We start from the raw sequence: 24,169 nt of genomic DNA on the forward strand, positions 1-24,169 counted from the left end.
GCTACTAAGTGTCTTCCTTCCTGTAATCTGCTGTCCACCTCCTGTTAAGCAAAATCCATCCCTAGTTACAGAGCAGAATTGACAGACTGCAGGATGTGGGGGGTGTTTCCTCACAGCTTGCCAACAGAAGTGTATGGGGAGAGGAGGGGGAGCAAGACGAGGGAGCAGAGTGAGACACAGACATGCTGCCCATAGAAGTCTATGGAGAGTGGAGGGGAGAGCAGGAGTAGGGAGCAGTGAGAGACCTAGCAAACACACAGATGCGCTGCAACTTCTGGTAAGTGTTATATCGCACCCCAGTGCTGGATTCTCAGCTACACTACTCATTACTGCTGTATAATGTCCTCCATGCTGCTTCTATATATGTGATAGATAGAGATAGGAGATTGTCTTTTTCTCTATGCGTGCAGTGTATAGAACACGATAGCCGCTAGGCTTTGCCCAGAGACAACTGAGATTTAAAAATAGAGCCAGCAGAGGGGAAAACTGCTAAATAATGCAGAATACAAGTCATATAGTGGCCAGAAATAGTGTTATTCCACATGTACACACATACGACTGCTTATTCTCAAATGTCAATTGAAAAGTTAGGTACGCTTTAAAGAAAATGCCACTATTGTTTGCTCCTGATAAGGAGTTTTGAAGTTGATAGTGGAATGCGAGGAAACACAGTGGCATGAAGTAATAGAGTGGACCCCCAGACGAAGGCTTCCGGGCCGAAACGCGCGTCGGGGTGGACGCCAGTCATTTGCATTTGCATCCTGTCATGGGTAAGAGACATGTGCACACTTGCACAGTTCATTATTATGCATTTTTGATCTTCGGTCACTCGCTGCATTTGTTCTTTTTGTAACTGTGATTCATCACTGCTTGAGACATACTGTGCAGATTAATTACCAACATCTATATACCTTTGTTGCATTCGTCTCCCAGCACCTACCAAGTGTCCCATGATTAGCTGTTTGTACACCACTATGACTGTTATTTAACACAGGTGTGCTCAGTCTGTCTGCACAGCGTTGTTCTGTGAGATATTTGTTCTGGCTGTCCATTGTTTCCTGTGGTTCACATCTCTAAAAATTTTATACATGTGATTATTTGTATTTTTAATTTGTCTCAATAAACTTTTATATTTTTTAACCCAATTCTCATGTGTCAGACTCCTAGTTATAGGTTTTGTTGTATATCCAGTGGGTCCACCGGTACCGCCATGCTTAGTTTGGGCCTGAGGCTCGGTTCCCGACAGTGTCCGCACATTATTGTGATGGGCCATTAACCATGAATTTTCTAGGGAACCGTTTGGTGTCCTCCATTTAGGTACAGTATTGGCTGTCCAGTCTGGTATCTAATATCACAAAATAATAAAAATCGCCAGTTACAGGTAGTGGCATTGTTGGATAATTCTAGAATACTCAACTGCAAAGGAAATCATGGTGTACGAATTTACCAGAGAAGACTGAAGAGGCAGCTGTAAAAGAACAGTTATCGTGTCTAGGTTTGCATATGTTGCCTGCTGAAACTAACTAGAAGAATAAATGAGGTCGTATCAACAACCAGAAATAAAACGGGACACCCCATTATTGTTTTGGGCCTCAGCTTACTAACAATTAAACCAACTTTTATCTACAGACCACTATAGTATGTTCTGCTCAGTAATATTGTCCAGAAAATACATCACACCCAGATACACAATAGTTAAAGTTGGAAACGCACACAACACTCATATGCCAAAAAGAATTGCACTTGAGGCATCCCTATATTTAAATAAGTGTGACAAGACAATCTTCTTCATTATGAAACGGTGTAAAGTTTAGCACCTGAAAACAAGATATAATAATCACATAACAATGTCTCGTGTGGCTTAATCCTTAACTACGGATATTCAAGAATCCTCAAAGGATTGTGTGTGACAAACAGCCCATTCAGTCTCTATTAGAAAATGACTTGAGAACATTAGTTTCTGGCTCCCAAGGGGTTTCCTAGCATAAGGAAACGTAGCATTCTTACCTGAGTGAAATCTGGAAATCAGGAATACAACTTAAAAGGAAGTCAATGTAAATATCTACTAGGCTTGTGTGAAGCCCAGATGTAGAACAAGCTGACCCTATAAGTAGGCCCTAGACCCAAGCTACACCTTTCGAATGCATACTTCCCCATAAGTGGAAACACACGCTAAGCAGAAGTCGCCATCCATGAACTAGAGTGACTAAAGACAGTAGATATGTGCTGTGGTTCTTCATCTGTAAAAATTCAAGGGCAATGCCTCATACACTGGGGTTTAATTCAAGGGCATTTTAAAAGGCATTGCTGCAAAGCAACCATCTTTCTATGCATTTAGAGATCCGAAACAAAAATCTGGTGAGAACACCGATTCCTCTACTTCTACTCGAAGACCACCAAAATGTTGAACCTCGCTGCTCGTGCCAACTTTTTTCTAGGCCTATTAATAATTTAAACAAAAGGAAGATCATTATTACAAAAATGTTAAATAAAATTAAGAAGAAGCATAAAATCTATGTGCTGTAGAAGACATCTTGTTCAAAGCAAAACATAGTAAAATTTCTACCACAGTTTAGATACTGGCATTTATATTCCTGTCCAGAAGTTAAATCCCATTTATTGTACGTAATGGCCCCGAATCCATATGTTTAGTAAGTGTTAACATGGCTAGTTTTCTTTTTAATTCCTTGTAAAATATTGAACACTTCGCTTTTGTCAGAGTAAGGTTTCTACACTAAGTGGTGTGTGAGAGGTCAAATTCTACAGACTCAGCAAAGGTAAGGCTATGTATGTCAATGACGACTCATGAAGATACATCAGTCTGGGCATAGAGAACGTACATTTAGCCATTGTGAACACTAGAAAGCACATCTGTCACCCAGTGACGAGTAAAACTCACAATGCTCCAGATATGAACCATTTCCAGAGAAAAATTCGGTGTTATCAAAAATGCTCCTAGCCTCAGAAATGACCGTATAGTGTAGGTAGCGACCGCTCAAATGTGGAAAAGGAGAAATACTGTATATTATGGGGACACTATCCACATTGCCCACAGAATATTGTTACGGCAATGTTATCCACATTCATTTACTAGCATCTGTTAAAGCAGCAAAATTATTCCGAGACAACTTGTTTATATAAATACAAAGACCTAATGAAATGTGCAGCCACCTTTAGAATGCTTTATTTAGAAATGTTCCCATATTTTACCTCAAGAGAACCAATGTCATCCTGTTGAACTCCAGGTGCCAGGTGCCTTCCCAAGCCCCCCATCCTTTTTAAAGCTGCTCATATATAAATACACTGGCTGAATCAGGACTTCTCCCTCCATGGGTCATAATTAATCAACCTAATTAAAAGGAAACCTTCTAAGCTTTGTTACCTGAGGAGTGGGGAAATTGTCAGAGTACCCACTCAGCTATTCCCACCTATTGTTTAAAGCTGCTGTGGGCAGCAGTCTGTAGGGTAACCCTTTAACGCAGTGCCGCACATGCCTGTTTTTTATAGTGCAGGAAAGGCTATAGAAGGCATTGCAGCAATAAAACAGTTGGAGAAACACAGGGGTCTTTGTATTCGGACTACAATATTAGCTTTACAAAAATGTATGCACGCCGAGGAGAGAAGTACTTGTAATGAATTATGAATGCATGAGTTAATTGTAGCAACTCTACATGTTGTGATCTCGGAAGCAGTCACCAGTCTTCGACGCTTAGGATCCATTCCAAAGGGTTTTGGTTGTTTTTTGAAGGCCAGAATAGTGTAATCTGCATAAATTATCCGTTACACGCCTTCGGTAATAAAAGAAGCCATGATACAAAGCTTAACCCTTTAAAGACCCAGACATTCTTTGCTTTTACGTTTTAGTTTTTCACTCCCCGTCCTCCAAGAGCCATAACTTTTTTATTTATAATAGAGTGGTATGAGGACTTTTTTTTTGGCGGGGGGGGGGGGGGGGAGTTGTAGTTTCTATTGGCACCATTTAAAGTACCATATAATGTACTGGAAACAGAAAAAAAAAATACTAAATCGTTTCTTTGGGTTTTGTTTTTACGGCTTTCGCTGTGCGGTAAAAACGACAACTGAACTTTATTCTGCGGCTCAATACGATTACTAACTCAAGCTGCTCTAAAGAAAAAGTTTATTCTAAACTGCAAAAAGTTGAGTTTGATCACTCCTGGTGTAGGTTTTCCAAAGGGGATCCTACACTTAAATGGCTAGAAAGACTTTTTACATCTATGTCAGCCTTTACCTGTGATCATCGGTGAACATAACATAAAGAACTATACAATTGCTGAACTCATTTTACAAAAACTGTCAGTGTTGGCTGCGTGTGTTACAATCTTTCCTCGTTCGGTTTCCCCACAGGGATAAAACGCGTGTTCTTAAACCACTGCTGGCACCCAACGTTTCACTGGCTTGACTATGTGTTTGTAAGTAATAAAGTCAGTCAATTGCATAGATTTATATCCTAACCTTGCATTCCAAACTTCTATTTGATTGCGGTTATGTCTGCCAAAAGGGACTTCAAACACATTTCCCATTATAAAGAGTACTGCTGAACAGTAACAGTAGATCATTTCCCCGCTCACTTTGTATTTATCTACTGTAAATTGAGGGAAAGCACAGCATTAACACAAATTTTATTTTAAGAAGATTTTGGCTCACAAGTCGGACATTTCATCTCTTACATTTATCATCACATTTACACAGTCGCTCAGCTAGCCCTAGTCTGACAACTGCTCCATGGAAAACTCTGTACGCTCAAACTTAAAAGCTTGTTAATGCAAAGGAACATCCATAGGGATCAAGTGACAAAAGAACTTGCACTGCAAACTCCGCTCATTACTAAAATGTCTTTTGTCCTTGCAGAAATTTATGGGACAGCGACATGGATGGATTTTGTCTAAGGCCTCGCGCACACTTACATCACCGTTTTCACGGCCGCTTCTGACGGGTCCGTAAACCCGTTTTAGCGGCCGTGTGATTTCCGTGTGCACTCCCGTGTGCACACCGTGTTTCCGTTTCCGTGCGCCGAGTATGGCACTGTCCAGGGTGCTGAAAGAGTTAATGGGCTGCACTGATCGGCAGTAACTCTTTCAGCAGCCTTGACAGTACCATGCTCGGCGCACGGAAAATAAAATTTTAATGTAATAAAAAAATAAGTTCATACTTACATTCCTCCTCTCCGGCCTCCAGGGATGACGTTCAATCCATGTCGCCGCTGCAGCCAATCACAGGCTGTAGTGGCGGTCACGCACGTCACGATGACGTCAGAAGGCCGGCCTCCAGGGATGACACTTCATCCCACGTGACCGCCTCTGCAGCCAATCACAGGCTGCAGCGGCCTTTGCAGCCAATCACAGGCTGCCGCGTCACAAAAGAAGGTCGGACTGGAGGAAGAAGAGGGACTCGTCACCAAGACAACAACCGGGTACGTATGAAATGCTTTTTATTATATTTTTAATCAGCAGCCTCTTTTCTCTATCAGTTATTGATAGAGACAAGTGGCTGCCGATTAGTGTAATATTTTTCTAATGTTTTTCTGCCCGCCCGGCGGTTGCTAGGCAACGGCGCCGTCACACACGGATGGCACACGGATGCCTTCCGTGTGCCTTCAGTTTTTTTGACGGTCCCATTGACTTGCATGGTCCTCACGGTCACGCATTCTCGGACCAAAGTAGGACATGCTCTACTTTGGATCGGAACGGAGCAACGGACCGTCAAAAAAACTGAAGTGTGCATGGCCCGATTGAAATGAATGGGTCAGGGTGCTAGCCGTCAGAAAAACGGCTAGCACCCTGAAGAAAAACACTGAAGTGGGCATGAGGCCTTAGACTTCCATTTATTCTCTGTAGATCCTTGCCTTACTGTCCAGTGCCATGTATTAAGCCATAATAAATATATTACGATGCCAGTGTGAACTGAGCCCAAGAACATTTTTTCCCCAGTGCAATGACACATAATTTGCACATTGCACGGGCTGCTTTAGTACCCAGACCTTTTTGCTGTTGAGCAGATACGTTCCTGAAATATCACTATATTAACAGTCAGGAGGATTTTACTGCTTAAGTTATAATATTGTCAGGTTTTATTTCCATGAATATTCTTTGATAGCCCCTATAGGTTTACTGTGCTGGTGCAAAATCAGATCTGGTGTTCTACTGACGAGATGCTCTCACTTCATACAGTGAAAATCCAAGGTCTGTTCACATTTCTGCTATTTTGCGTCAGATTTGCATTGCTCTTGCTGTGCCAACTCTGTTACAAAACGAAGCATACCAGACTCATGAAATCTGTTATGAATTCTGTTTTTACAGTCAGTGTGAACAAAGCCTTAGCGAAATCACAAATAAGGCAAATAAATAAAATGGTGGCTATATAAATGTTGATTTATCCGAGAAATATTGAGCGATCAGTAGTTTACAATGGGTTAGTAAAGTACAAGCAGCTAAGTCACAGCGTCTGAGGGCCGGAGGCATGTGACCTTCAATAACCATTTTATCAGCAAGGCTTCACGCACTTTAAACTGATTGACCATTAGAAGAAAAGGCATGAAAGTACGACTGGTAAAATTACCTAAATGGCAATGCTGACAGAGAAGCCTTTAAAACAACTGTGGGAAGCTCAATTACACAATCTGCCTTGCAGTCTACATCGTGTCTAACCAGAGAATTAAACAATATTTCTGAAATGACTTCATAGAGTTATCGCACAACATGCCATGAAAAATAGAAAGAAATTAATAGTTCCTATTTTCAGTATCTGAAACATATAATTACATTTCAATGAAAACTCAATAAGGCTAGGTATGAAGTAATATCAGAAATGTCTATTATCATAGGGCACAATAAACCATCAATGCAGTGAGTGAACAGCAGAAATGCATGGCCTACCGCCAGTGACCTCTAAATATCTCAAGTTTTGATAAAGCTCTTTGGGTTATTTCACAAATAATGAGTCCCTATTGATGATATGTCCTGTGTGTTGAGTTTAAATGGTCACCAACCTCTCAACAAACTGCATAAATCAATAGTATAAGCGAATATATGAAACTTTGTAATAAATCTTATTACAGAAAAATGACTCTCTCCACTTATCAGACACAACCGCCCCCGCCTCATGCACCGATCACTCACTCTCAATTCACTGCTAAAAATTCATCTTGAGAGATGAGACGATAGAGGGAGCGGGAGCAGAATCAGATAGAGAGAATGATAGACACACACAGAGATGCTGCTGCAGCTTCTAGTGTGTGTTTTATCTCAGCCAGATCTTGATTTACAGATACACTGCTCAGTACTGCTGTATAATGTCCTTCATTCCTGCTGCTGCACTTGAGCGTGCGTGCTACAGAGATTGGGGAGCAGGATATTATACTCTTCTCTATGTGTGCTATGTATGGGAGACATGATAGTAGTTAGGCTCCAACCACTAGCGTAGAGAAAACCGAATTAGAGATAATGCCTGCAGAGGGGAAAACTGCTAAAAAATGCAGAATACAAATCATATAACGGCTGAAATAGTGTTATTCCTAATGTACAAACACAACAGCTTATTCTGAAAAGTCACCTGAATGGTTAAGTATACTTTAAAGGAACAGTGTCATCACAAATTATTTTTTAATATGTTAAAGATGTTAGTGCTTTATTAAAAACGTTTATATTTATTTGTGTGTTTGTGTTTTACTTTTTCTTATTTTTACACTTTTTCTTCCCTATGGGGGCTGCCATTTTTTGTTCCATTTCTGTATGTGTCGATTAACGACACATACAGACATGGAATACGGCAGCCACAGTCCCATAGGGACTGCGAACGGGTCCCGTCCCATCCACTTCTGTGTACGGCGTTTGTGTGGGAACTGCGCATGCGCCGCTCCCACACATGCCAATTTGAAATTGGCGCCGTCCGGCGCCATTTTCCTGTGGACCGGAAGTCGCGGCCGGACAGTAATATCACTACTTCCGGTCGCGGCTTCCGGACTTGTGCACTTGGACCAGCGGCAGCAGACGGAGCGGACGGGCCGGAGGGAGCCGCGGCGGCAGGAGCAGGTAAGAGATTTCAATGTATGTTCGTGTTTGTGTGTGTTTACTACTGTATGTAAACCTACTACACTGTGTGTTAGCTCAAAAAATGGCGACACACAGTGTAGGAGGTTACACCGTTCAAACCCCTCGTTTATCCCGGCACTGGCCAGGATAAAGGAGGGGGGGGATGCTGAGAGCTCACTAGAGCGAGGGCTTTTTACCCAATTTTGCAATGCTGCAATTTTGGGAATAGCTCCATCTAGTGACCAGCAATGGGAAATATTACAAATTAGAATTAATTTATAATATTTCCTGACTCGTGAAAAAAATAAAAAAAATTTGAACAATGTTTAATCACCTACACACTAAATGTTTAATTAAAAAAAAACAAACATGTTTTTCTGGCAACACATTCCCTTTAAGGTTGAAATTAAAGATACAGGCACTAGGGTTGCACGATGCATCGAAATGTTAATACGGTTTCGATACCGTGCACCCTAAAACTATTCAATACCGTTAATTCATGTATTTCGATACCAAGCTGTGCGGCGACACAGCTAAGTATAGTAACACATAAATGTTGTTAGAGCGGGGCTGCGGCTGTGTAATACAGCAATTGCCCCACTCCTGAGTTCTGACAAGTTTGCGCGCCCGGTCAGCATGATTGATTTGGCCGGCGCTACACTAATGACCGCCGGCAAAGAAGACAGTGACTGGTTTCTCCTGGAGGGCCTGTGATTCCCCAATCTGACACAATCTGAGCTTGCACTCAAGAGCACTCTAGGTGGTCTAAATTTCTCACAACTGCCTGCAATACCATTAGCAGAATACAGGCTACTGTTTACGCCAGTCCGTATTCTGTCTATAAAGCTCAAAGCACAGGTCTTCATAAAACAAACTGTTTTTGCTGATGGGGTGACAAAGTCAAGCACATTTTGAATTTTAAAGTGTAGCTAAACGTTTGACAAACTTCTGACATGTCATAGTGACATGTCAGGAGTTTGGATTGGTGGGGGTCCGAGCACGGAGACCCCCACCAATTTCTAGAAGAAAGCAGCTGAAGCGCTCGTGTGAGTGCTCAGCCGCTTCGTGTCTGTTCGACTTTTTCCGGAAATGTATCGGTGTACGGACTCAATAGAAAGTCTATGAGCTCATACTCCGATACATCGGCTTTCCGGAAAAAGCTGGACACTAAGCGGCTGAGCGCTCTCACACTCAGTGCTCGGACCTCCACTAATCCAAACTTCTGACATGTTAGAAGTTTGTCAAACGTTTAGCTACACTTTAAGGAGGGATTCAGAGTAAATGTATCTGCAATTCCAGTGTTTGGCGGATATTCCTCTCTTTTTGTTAGCAGAGCAATGAATCAATTCTTTGTACAGCTCAACAATGCTCATATAATGTAGTGGATTTTAGGCAAATGTTCACATATTACAAGAAATTTAGTGAGGTAAGCACAATACATGCACATAACAGCGACAGTCATGGGTCTATGTATACAGTAGGAAAAAATACTCAATCTGTAAAGCTTTTGAATGTTATGACTTGCTCTGGCTGTCACACCATGAAGATGAAGAAATGTAAACAAAGGTTACGGAAATGGATAAGCTATTTCAATGCACTGCTTGTATGAGACATTTCCCTGTTATTGCATGCATCTCCTATGATACTTCATGATTTCCTCTTCCTGGGGATTTTAATAGCAGCAGCTATAAACACTGTCCTGTATCGGATTTAGAGTAATGGGGCTAATGGAGAAACACAACTAATTCTGTATTTTTGTAAGAGGTACAAAAAAGCCCTTACAATTTCTTCAGACTTTTCATCATTATGAAGCCAGGTCTTATAATCGTACATCATAGGTCTCGCACCAGAAGGTTGAAGCTGAACAGTATCGTTGCTGATGCCATTAGTATTGTTGACCATAAAACTCTTTACAGCGGCCATGACACAAGGGACTGCGTACAACCTCTAATAATTAGAATGAAAGATAATGATACAGAGACCACATGAAGCAAAATGCGTAAGACAAGACAGGGGACATATGCACCTGGTCTATTACAATGTCATTTTCCATACTGTAAAATACTTTACTTACAAAGCAACTTTATCACAAAAGCGGTTATGTGACTTACCCAAAAATTCTTTATCAAAGGACAAAAAAATGAGGGCAAAGTAAGGAACAAATAGGATGTGTGCATAAAATGCTAATCATAATAACAATCCTTTATAGTATTCATATAGTAGTAACATATTCCGTAGTGCTTTACATATAGACATTCTTTGGCTGATTATTTTATCAATGCTGTACATGATATTTTAGAAACCTAATAGAATCTATTGTGTAAATTATTATTTTACATTGGCCAGTTCCCTGGTTTTTTATTTTGATTCTTCCAAATAATTATCTTGTATTGTACGCAGGGCCACATGCCTTGAGGCTTCCACCCCCTTGGGGACCTCCATCACCTACCCTCCCTGTAATTTTATCGAGCCAAGAAAGGATGGCTCTCGCTTTCGAGGTCTAAGGGAGTCTCTGGCTTGGCAATCTCCATAACTTCCATAGACTTCTTTGGTGAGAGCCATGTGCATATGGGGCCACCCCTCCTATATGTGGCTGTGATAGAGGGTCAGGTGTGGTCTAGATGTGGAATGGGGCCCTTACCAACCTTCATCCAGGCCTGGTTGCATATATATATATATATATATATATATATATATATATATATATATATATATATAAAATAAATGTATACACACACAGTACTAATGTGTGAATAATTCCTTGATTTTAACGTTTGTTATTATCCATATGGCAGTTGGGGTATTTTTCATCAAACACAGAAAATGTATTCCTTCCTGCTTCAATGTAACGCGACTAGTCCCTACATGCACGCACTATATGAATACTTGTATGATGCACCTACTTGCTGTACAGGTCATTATAATGATTTCTACACTGAGACATCAATCATCAGAGTTATTACAGATCTATCCACAAAGATACCCAAAAAAATCAGTCACCTGTACTGCACGACTCAATCCAGTGACATGAAGCATTCATGCATCATGTCATACAGCTTTACAATATGTCACACACAAAATGACATGAGAAAAGCTATAGAAGGGTCATCTGCTGTATAACAAAACAGTCTTCTGGATATACATTTTATTTTGGTCTCAGAAAATGTTTTAAAGAGAGTGCCTGTCATCAGGTTTTAGCATTCCAAACCACTAACACTGCTAGTTAGCTATAGGGTAAAGCAGTAGAACCATACCACTGTTGAACATCTTTGATGGCAAGAATAATGTATTCTGCAGTGCTATTTTTGCCATCAGAAACACTGGAACCCCGATGGAACCCTGACCAACTCCCATTAACCCTTTCCCATCGCTAATATACCTATTTACATTGGGAAAGGATATTTTAAGATGGTGCCCGCTCAGAAGCCAAGCGGGCAGTGCCGAGTCTTTGTTGTGTTACACAGTAGGGAGCCAGCGGCAATGCTTGCCATCAAAAAAATCTCTGATCGTGAGCATTTAACCCCTCAGATGCCAGTTTGACATGTGACCGCCGGCATCTAAGGGATTTTTACTGCCCCTTCGAGATCGCGGGAGTCAATGTACTCCTATAGCAGCGGGGAGCCTTGTGAACGCTCCCAGCCCTGCTATAGGAGGATTGCTATTGTGGCAGGTGTCAATGGCAATGTACTAATTTTGCCATAGACTGCAATATTTCAGTTTATGGCATAAGTGATCTAATGATAGCAGGTTCAAGCCACCTAGGGTGGGCTAAATGAAAGTAAAAAAATAAAAACACATTAAAAAAAATATAAAAATCAATATTGCCCCTCCCCTTTCCCTAGATCATATATAAAAATAATCCAAAATAAAACAAACACATTAGGTATCCCTGTGTCCAAAAATGCCCGAACTATAAAAACATTTATCTGTGAAAAAGGGTCAAAATGGCAGAATCACTGTTTTTTTTGACACTTTAACCTCCACAAAAAATTTCATAAAAAGTGAACGAAATGCCAGACATTCCTCCAAATGGTATTAATAAAAACTACATCTTTCCACGTACAAAAAAACGCCTTACACAGCTCTGTGCACAAAAATATAAAAAAGTGATGAGGGTCACAATATGGTGATGCAAAACATTTTTTGTTTCTTTCAAATATTTTATTTATTTTTAGAGGTACTAAAACATAACAAAAACTACATCAAATTTGGTATCACCGTGATCGTACTGACCCGCAGAATAAAGGTAACGTGTCATTTTCACCGTACAGTGAACACTGTAAAAACCAAACCCATAAGAATATGGCGGAACAGTTTTTTTCCAATTCCACCCCATGCTGAATTTTTTCCTGCTTCCCAGTACATCGCACATAACATTAAATAGTACCATTAGAAAGTGCAACTTGTCCCATAAAAATTAAGCCCTCATATGGCTGTGTCAACGAAAAAATAAAAACAGAGTTATGACTTTTTGAAGGCGGGAAAAAAAATAAATCATAGGAACGAAAATTTGTCTCATCCTGAAAGGGTTAAGTCAATAAAGTCAGTCGGTTTTGCCAATATCTGTTCAAAGACTAAAGCCATGACACTGGTGGGAACAGAACTGGTTGCATGTGCAACATTTTCTTTCTATATTGTGATATGTTAAAGGGTGTCTGTCATAAGTTTTGATTTCCCAAACCAATAACACCACTAGTCAGCTATAGGGTAAAACAGTAGAAACATGTCAGCGTTGAACATCTTAGTCCTTGCATCAAGGTTAAAAGAAGATTTATCCTGCCATGAGAGTATGCAAATTAGGTTTGTAGTGTCTGCCGAAACGGGAAGTGTTCAGCACCATAAGATCTAACCACTTCCCCTGCCCTCCCCTCTGCAGTTGATTGACAGCTCTGCTTGTCTAAAGCTGAAGACAAGCTGAGCTGTCAATCAACTGTAGAGGAAAGGGGAGGAGCTCAAAATGCAGAGAACTTCCCGATTCGGCGGACACTGCAAACCCATTTTGCATTAAAAAATGTGTAAGGATAAAACTTATTTTTCACCGTGATGCAATGACTAATATATTCAACAGTAGTGTGTCTACTGCTTTACCATATAGCTAACTAGCAGTGTTATCAGTTTTGAGCCTTCCAAACTCGAACTTTAACATACCACAATGTAGACAGAACAAGTTGCACACATAACAGTTCTGTTCACACTAGTGTCATGGCTTTAGTCTATTAACAGATACAGGCAAATCCTGACAAACTTTATGGACTTTAATGGGGTCGTTCAGGATTTCATTAGGGGTCCAGTGTTTCTGATGGCAAGAATAGCACTGCAGAATACATTATTCTTGCCATCAAAAAGCCTGGAGGGATAAGACAACACCAAAATGAACTGACATTATCAACACATGCATCTAAAAAATAAAGCAGTATTGCGCATTCCACTTTTTGCTAGATGAAAAATGAAAATAGATTTATGATGGTTTAATTGGATATCAGCAACAAATTAAAACTAAAGAAATCTCAATAAATGTTGGCTAGTAACTGACTATAGTGTTGACAGAATTCCTGTAAATCATGGAGTACATTAGATGTAGAATTGCATTGAAGTACAACAAAATAATTCCATTTAATTGATATAATAATAGGACACAATTCTGATATATACTGTGAAACATGATCGCTGCTAGCCACTGCACATCGGACACACCCCAAGCATTATTGTTGTTGTCCACTCAAGCACTTTGTGGAAAAACATGAAATCAACACAAAACCAATATACCAATAGCTACTAACAAATACCAGACAACTGATCACATGTATATCTGGTGGCCATTCATGACCTCGCTAGAAAGTTTTATTGATCACAACTCTTCCGAAAGATAATTCTCTAGTGAGCAAAACCACAATAAAATCATAGTAAAAAAAACAACAACTCACCTCTATGTCTGTTGGTAGTTTTGTCAAACATCAACATGGCATCCTCAACCTACAGAGAAAAAATGGAAATAGAATATTTAGAATAAATGAAATACAAGGAATTTTATCATTGATATCATAACACACAATATTAAAGTGTAGCTAATAAACGTTTGACAAACTTCTGACATGTCATAGTGACATGTCAGAAGTTTGGATTGGTGGTGGTCCGAGCACTGAGACCCCACCTATCGCTAGAACGAAGCAGCTGAAGAACTGGTGTGAGCGCTCAGCCGCTTCGCGTCTGTTCGGCTTTTACCGGAAAGCCAATGTATCGGAGTACGGGCTCATAGACTTTGTATTGAGTCTCTACACGATACATTTATTTCCGGAAAAAGCCGAACAGACACGAAGCGGCTGAGCGCTAACACGAGCACTTCAGCTGCTTCGTTCTAGCGATAGGTGGGGGTCTCAGTGCTCGGACCCCCACCAATCCAAACTTCTGACAGGTCACTATGACCTGTCAGAGGTTTGTTAAACGTTTAGCTACACTTTAAATCATATCATGGAAGGATCCCGGACTATAAGGAGGGAACCACATGGGATTTTACACATCCAGGTAGATCCCTCCTTGTTGCCAGGCGTTTCTGGCAGGAATTTTCTCACCAAAAGCAAAGGGCCATGTTTCTCTGCCTAAAATGGACAGTTTAGAAGTCAGGCAGCAATTGGGTATAAAATATGTGTCTGTTGGACAGTGGGGTTGTCAGCTCCTGTACCGGTTTTAGATTAGGCTGGATCTGTGCTCCCCACCATCCTTTATTGTGTTGAAAATGTTTTGTATTTATGTCACGGCCTCTTTAACCCCATCCCGCCGCAGCCATTTTTCAGATTTTCATTTTAATTTTTTCCTCCACGCATTCCAAGAGCCATAAAGTTTTTAATGTTTCCGTCAACAGATTGGTGTGAAAATTTTTTGCGGGCTGAAATTGGAAAAAACGGAGATTCCTCATGTTTTTGGGTTTCGTTTTTACGGCTTTCACCATGCGGAAAAAAAAAACAACTGAACTTTATTTTGTAGCACAATACGATTACGGTGATACCAAATTTATATAGTTTTTTTTAAATATTTTACTACTTTTAAAGAAAAAAAAACCTTTTGTTATAAAAAAAATCTGGTTTGTGTCGCCACATTCTGAGAGCCATAACTTTTTTATTTTTTTCATCTATTGAGCGGTGCGACGGCTAATTTTTTGCGGGACAAACTTTTTTTAAATCGGTATTTTTTGGTACATATAATATTTTGGAAGCCAAGTCCGCTTAAAAAACAACGATTTTCGGGTTTTAAATGTTTTAATTTTTTACAGCGTTCAACGTGCGCGTTAAATAATGCTAGATTTTAATAGTTCAGACTTTTACGGACGCAGATATAACATTACTTTAGTGGAAAAATTGGAAAAGTTTTTTTTGTTTTGTTCCCCACTACTAAAAACGTTAACTTTTTTTTTTTTACGAATTTCATTAGTCCCACTAGGGGACTTGAACCAGCGATCGTTAGAGCGCTGTTATAATACACTGAAAAATAACGTCTTGCAGTATATTGCTATTTTTACAGGCATCTGTTAAGCCCTGCCACAGGCGATTGACCGCAGCATTTGAGGGGTTAAACAGCCAGGAACAGCGCGATCGCTATGCCTGGCAGTTAGTCCCGGGTGTCGGCTGTAAAACACGGCCGACACCCGTAGCGTATGGAGCGCGCACCATACATTCCCCCCACATTACGACGTATTGCTTTATGCAAGCGGATGGTAAACTTGATGATCTGATGGTTGGTCCGAGCCTATAGCTGGACTATATAATTTTCATGGTGGAGGATTTAAAAGTTATTCATTTATATTTGGTGATTTATGAAGTTATTCGTTTTAGCTGATCTTTAATAAAGACGGCCGAGGCAAAGCAGACAGACCCTTTTAAATCACATCATCTGTAAGCCGCTCATATGAAGCGGTGTTAGTGTAATTAACCTACTAGCTCCCATGGGCTTTTGAGTGCCATTTAGGTATTTAACAAAGGGACTAGTTTGATTGTCAATAGGTCAGACAATAGTCCCTACGCCTTAGACTGGAAATACAGTGCAATTATGAAGGGTGCCATACAGATAGCACCCCTTCTCTATTATACTAGGCAGAAAAAACACAAGTATTATAGAAATATCATCTTGGCGGAGACAGTAGAAATGATACAGTGTTTAAAGAAAATTGAGGATAATAAAAACTATGATTATCGGATTTCACTGTACTTTGCTGTGCCATTCAGGAAAGAGAATAAAGATGTATCAGATCGGAGCTTGTCATGTGTCACAATGTGCTGTGATACCATCATGCATTATATGGTTTTCCATAGGACTGCAGAAGAAACCGTTAAGTGACACATTTAGCTCTACTATGTACCTAATTTAGGTGTCATTTACTTTTTCTTTACTTAATACTTAATCTACCATAATAATCAAGCAAAACCACAAACTAAAAATGGTCATGTATTATTATTATTATTATTATTATTAATAATATTAAAAATACGGTCAAGATTAGATTTGTGTACTCTTTTGGTCAGATCCATAGCTCCTGTACCATTCAAAAGTATTGCAGACCTTTCCGTTTCAACCTCATAAATGTTTATTTTCATCCCTTAAGATTAAAGCTTTCAGCAAAGCAACATGTTAAAAATGTGAGCATCCACAGGAAAGTTGGCATGAGTTCTCCACCAGCTGGGCATTTTGCAATTTTCCAATTGGTGTATCTGGGAAGAGGACTGTATCGCTTGGGCTTCAGATCAACTCTGGTTGAAACTGCTGAACTATTGAAGCGGGTCCTATAGCTGAGCTAATACCAGGAGTTTTCAGGCTTGTTGGTCTCCATAATTACACTAACCCTCCTGGAATGCTCCCCTGAGTTTGGCCACAATCCTTGGATCAGAACCATGAAACGAGGAGAATTTATAATTAAACCAATTTATTATTCTCATACAAAAGAACTTAGTGTGTGCCCTGTGCTGATCTCTCCATTTTAATAAAACATGTCCTCAGATATTTTTAGCTCCGAAGTAACCTCTGCACCAAAAACAATGTTTACACGAAACTCAGGACGATGGAAGGATTATTACTGAAACTCGAGACATAAAGAGATAGTGTACTTGAAATTGGTTTCTGTTCTATCAACTGACATTTTTACTAAATCACACATTTTACCTAGAAAAATGATCATGAGTTATCAGCATTTCAAAGAACTTCAATTTCAATGCAGTCAGGACTGTAGACCTTTAAAGACTGTACCTTCATAGAGTCTCAAAAATATCTGTCCAGGGGACGACGACAACATGCTTTGTTATGCCACTGTAGCCGTCTGAACTGCTATTGAACTAGAATATGGGGCACACCATGTTCTCAGCTATAGCTTTTATTTTTAGGTCAATAAATGCATTCAGCGTGAGCTACTTGTGTTATATAATACACAATATATTGAAAGTGCCATAAACAATTGTTTTTATTTCAGACAATATTTAGGATTCTGGAATATTTATTATAAGACCAAACTGTAAAGTGCAAAAATTGCTTTAGAAATTATGTTAGCGCTAAATAGCTATGTTCTATTGTCATCTTTTCTTATATTGCCATGACATTACGTATGTGGCCGTGACATTCAAAATGTGCTGACATCTGTAATAGACGTCACCACAATATATGTAAGTGGAGTGGGCAGGAACAGCTGGTGACGTCACTCAACACTGTCTGCCTTCCCGTCTGGTCCATACTGAAACTGAAAGCGAATAAACAAAAAAAAATTAAATAAGGAATTGATGGTTATATGTGAAAGCCTGATGAAGACACAGGTGCTGTGTTGAAACGCGTAGCCATGCATTAAAATATCCTTACAATTACCACTACTGGAATTACTCCTTTTACCAGTAGCGCTTTCAGGTATATCCATCAATTCCTTTTTTTGTTTATTCGCGATCTCTATGCGATACCATTTTTATGCTACCGGTCTTTGCATATGCAGCTGACCTTAACAATTATATATGCTTGCATCAGTGTTGTGCCTGAATTGCACAACTCGTATAGGTGAGCTTAACTGCTTCTCCTTGTAATTCATTCATCCTACCAACCAGGTTTATCTTGCACAATGTGGTGCCGTGCATCTCTTTTTTTTCCTCTTTTTACACTCAAATTGGACAGTAGCTTTAAGAATAAATAAAAGTGACCCCCATGGTTAAACAAGACCTCATGGCGGTATACTGACTAAAGCACCCCTTTTCTAAAGTTGCCCTCTTTTGTTTAAATTTCACATTTATTTCTTGCCCTCTCAGGCTAAACGTAAGGTTTATATCAGCTCAATATTTTTCTAACTAACAGAAAACAAAAATATACTCGAAGACAAGTTAGATAATCTAATAGTGTCCTTTTAGAGTTCATAGAGTTAAGGGTCCTTTTACACCGGCCAATATTGGCCGTAAAAAGGAGCGGCGATCAACGAGACAGCTTGTTGTTCAGTGCTCGTTTGCTCGTTTCACAAGGAGCTAGTCTGGGGACGAGCGATTGTTCCTATCGCTCGTCCCCGTGTATTTCCATGATGTCGGCAGCACAGGGAGACGTGCTGCCGACAATGATAATATTTTGGGCAGCATAAACAATACAATTAGCCGATGAACGAGCGTTTGCTTGTTCATCGGCTCATAGTTAACCTGTTTACATAGGGCAATAATCGGGAACTCGCATTCGTATGAACGCTCATTTGCCCCTGTAAAAGGGCCTTTAGGGAGGCAAAAATGCACTCTGATGTCCACAATGAGAGCACTGATAATATACATGTAATGCAGAATAAAAATGGAACTGAAATCGTATTATCCTTGTTAACCGCTGAGATGCACATACGTCTGAAGAGCCATGCGGCATGAAGGTCAAGGGATCGCTATTTTCGCTTCAGTTTCTCAAGTTCTGTTCAGTTGTGAATAAAGCTTGAAAAACTGTGTGAACGAACTAACGCACTCACTCATCTGATCAAAAATAGATGTATCTTGCGTGTAGATTGAAGATATTTATAGGTGAATGCTCTTGCACTGCAATATCCAGCATGCTCAGTCATGGGTGGCTAATAGTGAAAGTTGTACCATGTGGAGCAACAGCTGGAGGTAAATAGGTCCCTAACCTCCAAGGAAAGCTATTTTTCTTCCTAAAACGAATGTGCTCTGCAGACACCTATTGGAAGTATCCGGAATCGCAGTAATGAAGTGGATCTGATAAGAGTGGCATGTATTTGGGGTTTTGGACCTATATGTGTATGAGCTAAAGTATACCATGTGGGGTCACTGCATTCTAAAAAACACTGACTCATGTGAAATGTGCGATTCCGTTATTTATTAAGATCAGAAATACAAATGAACATGACATTATGTCATGCGGGACACAAATGTGCACTGAAATATAATAGTCTAAAACTTTCTGATTATGATGCAAATGGGACAATCATATTTTTCTACCTTTAATCAGTTATAAAAATGAGACAAATCCCGCTGATATCGGAAGCCTGCAATGAGATACATGGATTAAGAAGCCTCTGCTTACTCAACAGTCAATTTCCTTATTCTTTCCTTTCATTTTTTCCCTTTACCCACTCATTGTTGTGCGCAAATTTTCTGCTTGAGTTCTAGATTCTCTCCACCCATCTCCTCCAGGGCAGCCATTGTACATAGAAGAAAGGGCTTTCTTCTTCTAAACTGAGGTCATACAATACCTCCACCACCTGACTCTACACAAAGGTGAAATTATATCGAATGCTTCAAAAAATAAAAAACGTATTCCAGAGCTTAGTAAAACAACATACAGATAAAACAGTTAAAAGACAGAAACCTAAAGGTTGGAAAGGAAACGCTTTTTAATTGAGTATGGATACAGTCTTTTCTTCTTGATTCAGAAAACCTATCAATGTGCTGGCAAAGCGGCAAGGACTGAAACTAGAATACCCACTCCACACAAAGAACCTGAATACAGTGAAAGGGGGAAAATACAATCCCTGCCTGCACAGCTCAGCTCTCACGCTTCTCGGTGAATCAAAGGGAAAGCTTGTGTGAGACTTCACCAAGGAGAAATCAGTCAAGGTCTATGATTGTGTATCCAGGCCTAAGCAAAATGTTATCTCTTCTTATCTTCCCCTCCTCTTTTTTCCTAAAACAAAAGCTAGTAACTAGGTGAAGCGTATTTAGGAGTCCCAAACCACAGCAGAGCTTCCTAAAAAGCAATTCTACATTCTACATAGTAATTTGCTCATGAAAAATACTATAAATAGAAAAAAAATCTTACCAAAACAAGAGACTTTATCAGTTATATGAACGATTTCTTGTATATCTAATATATATATATGCGCAGGTGTAAGCTGCTACTAGAAATATCCTGTCTAAGATCGGGCTCTGAATACACATATGAAGTATTGTCTGGATTTCTCAGCTTCATTTTAGTCTGTGGTGGTCTTTATGCACTTGCGTACACTTGTGGGTCATCCATAAATATTTCAAAGATAAGGCTGCTGATTATGGGAAATTTGGTATCATGGATTGCACTCCTATGAACAAAGGTGAAATGTGCATGAAAGCGGTTAGGGTATGTTCACACGCATCGTAAACACTGGATTTTCCGCGACTGATTTCATTGCGGAAAATCTGCGGGTTAAGGCCTTATTTACATGAGCGTTGCGCACCTTGGACGTGAAAAACGACAGTTTTTTTTACGGCCGAGGTGCATCCGTGCTCGGTGCTGCAGGACGCGATGTCTCGGATCCCCCATAGTTGGGAGTCTATGGAGGGATGCGTGATGCGTGAAAAGATAGGACATGTCCTATTTTCCCACGGACCCTTCACACGGTCCGTTGAAACAACGACTGTGTGGACGGCCACATTCAATTACATCTCTCCGAGGTACGGCTGCTTTTTCAACGGCCGTCCCATGGATGTTTAACACGCTCGTGTGAATTAGGCCTAATACTTAGGCCCGGGCGTCGTCAGAGTGACGCTTTCTGCTGTTCCACTGTAGCAAAGTTTCTGCCCCGAAGAACAGCACCCCAATTGGATGGAATTCCCTGTGGGTTCCAGGACAGATATGCGGTGTACTTTTACGCAGCATATCCGCCCTGTGTGAACATAGCCTTAAAAACAAAACTACACATTAAAAAAGGTGAATTCATACAATATCTGACATACAAAGTAACATTATAGGGCATCTGGAAAAGCAGGATAATTTAATTTATCAATACAGTGTCCATTATAAAGTAAAGGACCCTGATGGTGGCGATACCTTCAGTCTCTTTGGTACACTCTATGCGCAGTAATATAATGTGGCAGTCACTAACTGCAGTGCGCCCATTGCATATACTTGTATGTAGGTGTAGGGGATCAAAGGGTCTCAGACACTGGCACCAAAACGCTCCTAATTAGGGCATGGCAGGTTCTCTTTATTATTTCTTATGCTGTTTTTTTAATATATTTAGACCCTCCTGATTTGATATATAATATTGTATTCACTGGTTTATACTTAACATGCCATTTTTATCCCAAACCGACTAATCAGGTGTCTTATGGCAAAGGTCTAAATCTAAGGATTGATTTGAATCAAAGTCTACAAGGAGATCCAGAACTAGCGTAGCCCTGAGAGATGCCATCATTTGTTTGAACGCTGGTTCACGTTGCCTTCTTTACTTTGCAAGAGATGAATGGTGCCTCCAGGAAGCAGCCTGCAGCAGGCCAGATCCCGTGTCCTATATATCGTTGCAAATACTATGGATGAGTCTCCAATGCTCGAGTCAGCTTAAGGCGTGCATTAATCAGAAGTAATTAGGATCCTCTAAAGACAAAGACTTAGTATAAATATTTTAAACATTACAAATTGACCATAACCAGTCCCAGGCAACGCAAGTGTATTCCTCAATTCATTTAGCTGGGCCAAAAATACAAAAAGAGGATGTAAAACATTCCCACTTAACCTGTTCACAGCCAAAAAGTATAGAACACCACGTTTACACGAGAGAAGGTTTCTGTACTGATAGGGTTAAACACACCATCCTAAAGCTGTGAACACAAGGAGAGGGAAGCAGCAAGAAACACATCTTTCATCACCGCCTGAGAGCGAAAAATATAAACCTGGAGAAAAAAAACAACTTTTAATAATCCTAACAGTTCCTGTGCACGGCTTAAATTAGAAAGACCAGTTCACACCAGATGGCAAAGAGACAAAAGCAGCTGATTTTGGCTTCCTTCAGCAACATATTACTTAAACTAGCTATTTGAGTTTATTAGTTATTAAACCTTTTACCGCGCACTGTTTTCAGCACTCAATAGATATTACTGCAGTTATTGGTTGTAAGGAAAGAATTCGGGTTAGTCTATTGAACAGTGTTTTATTAAGTGGCTCTTACACTTTCCCAATAATGCAAAAAAAAAAAAATAATTCTATTTTGAAGTAACAGCTTAAAAGGGTTTTTCGGGAGTTTTACAATATTGGTCAGTGGGGAGTAGAAAATAATAAACTAACAAGTAATCACCCTTTCAATCGCGCCTCGCTCCAGCGCCAAAAACCTCGCTCGCCACCGCGCTGGTCCCTAAAGCTCCAGCAGCGGTTACAAGCAGTTCATCGGTCATGTACTGTTCATGGCAGCATCACTAATGAGGACAGTGATTGGCTGCAGCGTCATGTGACCAGCATGTGACTGCAGCTGGAGCTTCCGGAATGGGAGCGGCGGTTAACGTGGGGGGGGGGGGCATTTGAAAGAGCAAGTAGCTGTTAGTTTATTATTTTATACTCTCCCCTGCCCTGATGAGTAATTTTAAAACTCCTGGATAACCCCCCTAATTTACTTAGACTCTACATATGTAGAATACACCATGAATGATCCCCATTACAGACCTTAGATCTGTAATGGGGACACCTAGACTCCCTGCATTTTCTACTGAGCCAAATTTAGAACATCATAGAACTCTATGGGGATCTAAATTCAGAATGCCATGCGTTGTTACACCTTATGTGGACTTCTCGGCGTGAAACCGGTCTTAGTCTATCAACCCCCATTCCAAACAAAAAATTTGTTAGATTCAGAGATGTAGCTTGAAAAATTAAACTCGAATGTATCACTTAAGATGTTCTATACCATCACATATGTCATCATTACCCTCTAAAGAAGATATATGTAACATAATAATCCATAAAGTTCATTTGTATTTTAACCTGAACTGTTAATTTTGAATCGATTTCCTTAAAATTCTTTAGAAGTCAATCAAGAGGGTAGCCAAAATGAACAATTTTGGACGCTTTTTGCTAGAGCACTCTAGATTAAATGAAGTACTGTTAAGGTAGTCGAGTGTCATTTACGGACTGGTTAAGCATGACTGAAAATAGTCTTTTGGATTTCGAGTCCTTGCTTGTTTGGAGCTAAGAAAACAGACTTGCTGTCACTATACTGTAGCTATCAGTTAACTTTGACTCTGTGCTACTAACTCTGCAACAGAAAGATGGTGGTGCGGGCTATAAAAAGAAGAGATTTTTCTAATCAGCTTGGATTTGTGGAGCATTGCACCTGCAATGAATCAGACAAACCATGAAAAAAAAATGAAATTCCTTTGAAAGTTCACTTCAATGATTTTCAGGTGGATTTAAGACAAACGTCACGTAAAACGCAGAAAGGTTGTGGATTGCAATCAGAGAAAAAGCTGGCCTGTAACATTGGATGATATGGATAAGAAAGTTGGAATTTACAGATTGCTTAATTCAATGGCAACAAAATTAAGGGAGCGGCTGTCATCATCTGAATTTCGTGAAATGTCATATGGTTCTCAACTATTATATATGTAATTATGAGGGAAATATCGTACAAAAATCGGTAAATAATGGAATACATCGAACGCCATCTCAAAATAAAACTAAACTATATATTTATCTTCTTTTGTCAGTACAGTCGTAAGAAAACGGATGATGGCAGGGTGACATGGAGCATGACAAATGTGTACCGTGACTGGTACCTTCTACTTCTTCCGACCCTCGTCAAGTCATTTTCTCTCAATTGAGAGTACGATGGCCTAATTCTACAAGATATTTATACAGGTTGCACATCTCACATACAATATTTGGCTCTGTGAAAAGAAAATCTACTTTAGATGCTGGTAAACTGTCAGGTGCTATTATTT

At 40.0% G+C, this 24,169-nt stretch overlaps 1 protein-coding gene across 5 annotated transcripts in view; it reads right to left on the reverse strand.

The window, feature by feature from the left end:
• The window catches only part of MSI2 (musashi RNA binding protein 2), a 628,067-nt gene that overhangs the window by 319,078 nt on the left and 284,820 nt on the right, over nt 1-24,169 (reverse strand). For all 5 annotated transcript variants that reach the window (XM_075852821.1, XM_075852823.1, XM_075852820.1 and 2 more), the window contains exon 7: nt 13,973-14,021. In XM_075852821.1, coding sequence (XP_075708936.1) covers nt 13,973-14,021 — 49 coding nt within the window. The remainder of the gene's footprint in view (nt 1-13,972; nt 14,022-24,169) is intronic.

The sequence above is a fragment of the Rhinoderma darwinii genome, chromosome 2, assembly GCF_050947455.1.
Source record: "Rhinoderma darwinii isolate aRhiDar2 chromosome 2, aRhiDar2.hap1, whole genome shotgun sequence".
Taxonomy (NCBI): domain Eukaryota; kingdom Metazoa; phylum Chordata; class Amphibia; order Anura; family Rhinodermatidae; genus Rhinoderma; species Rhinoderma darwinii.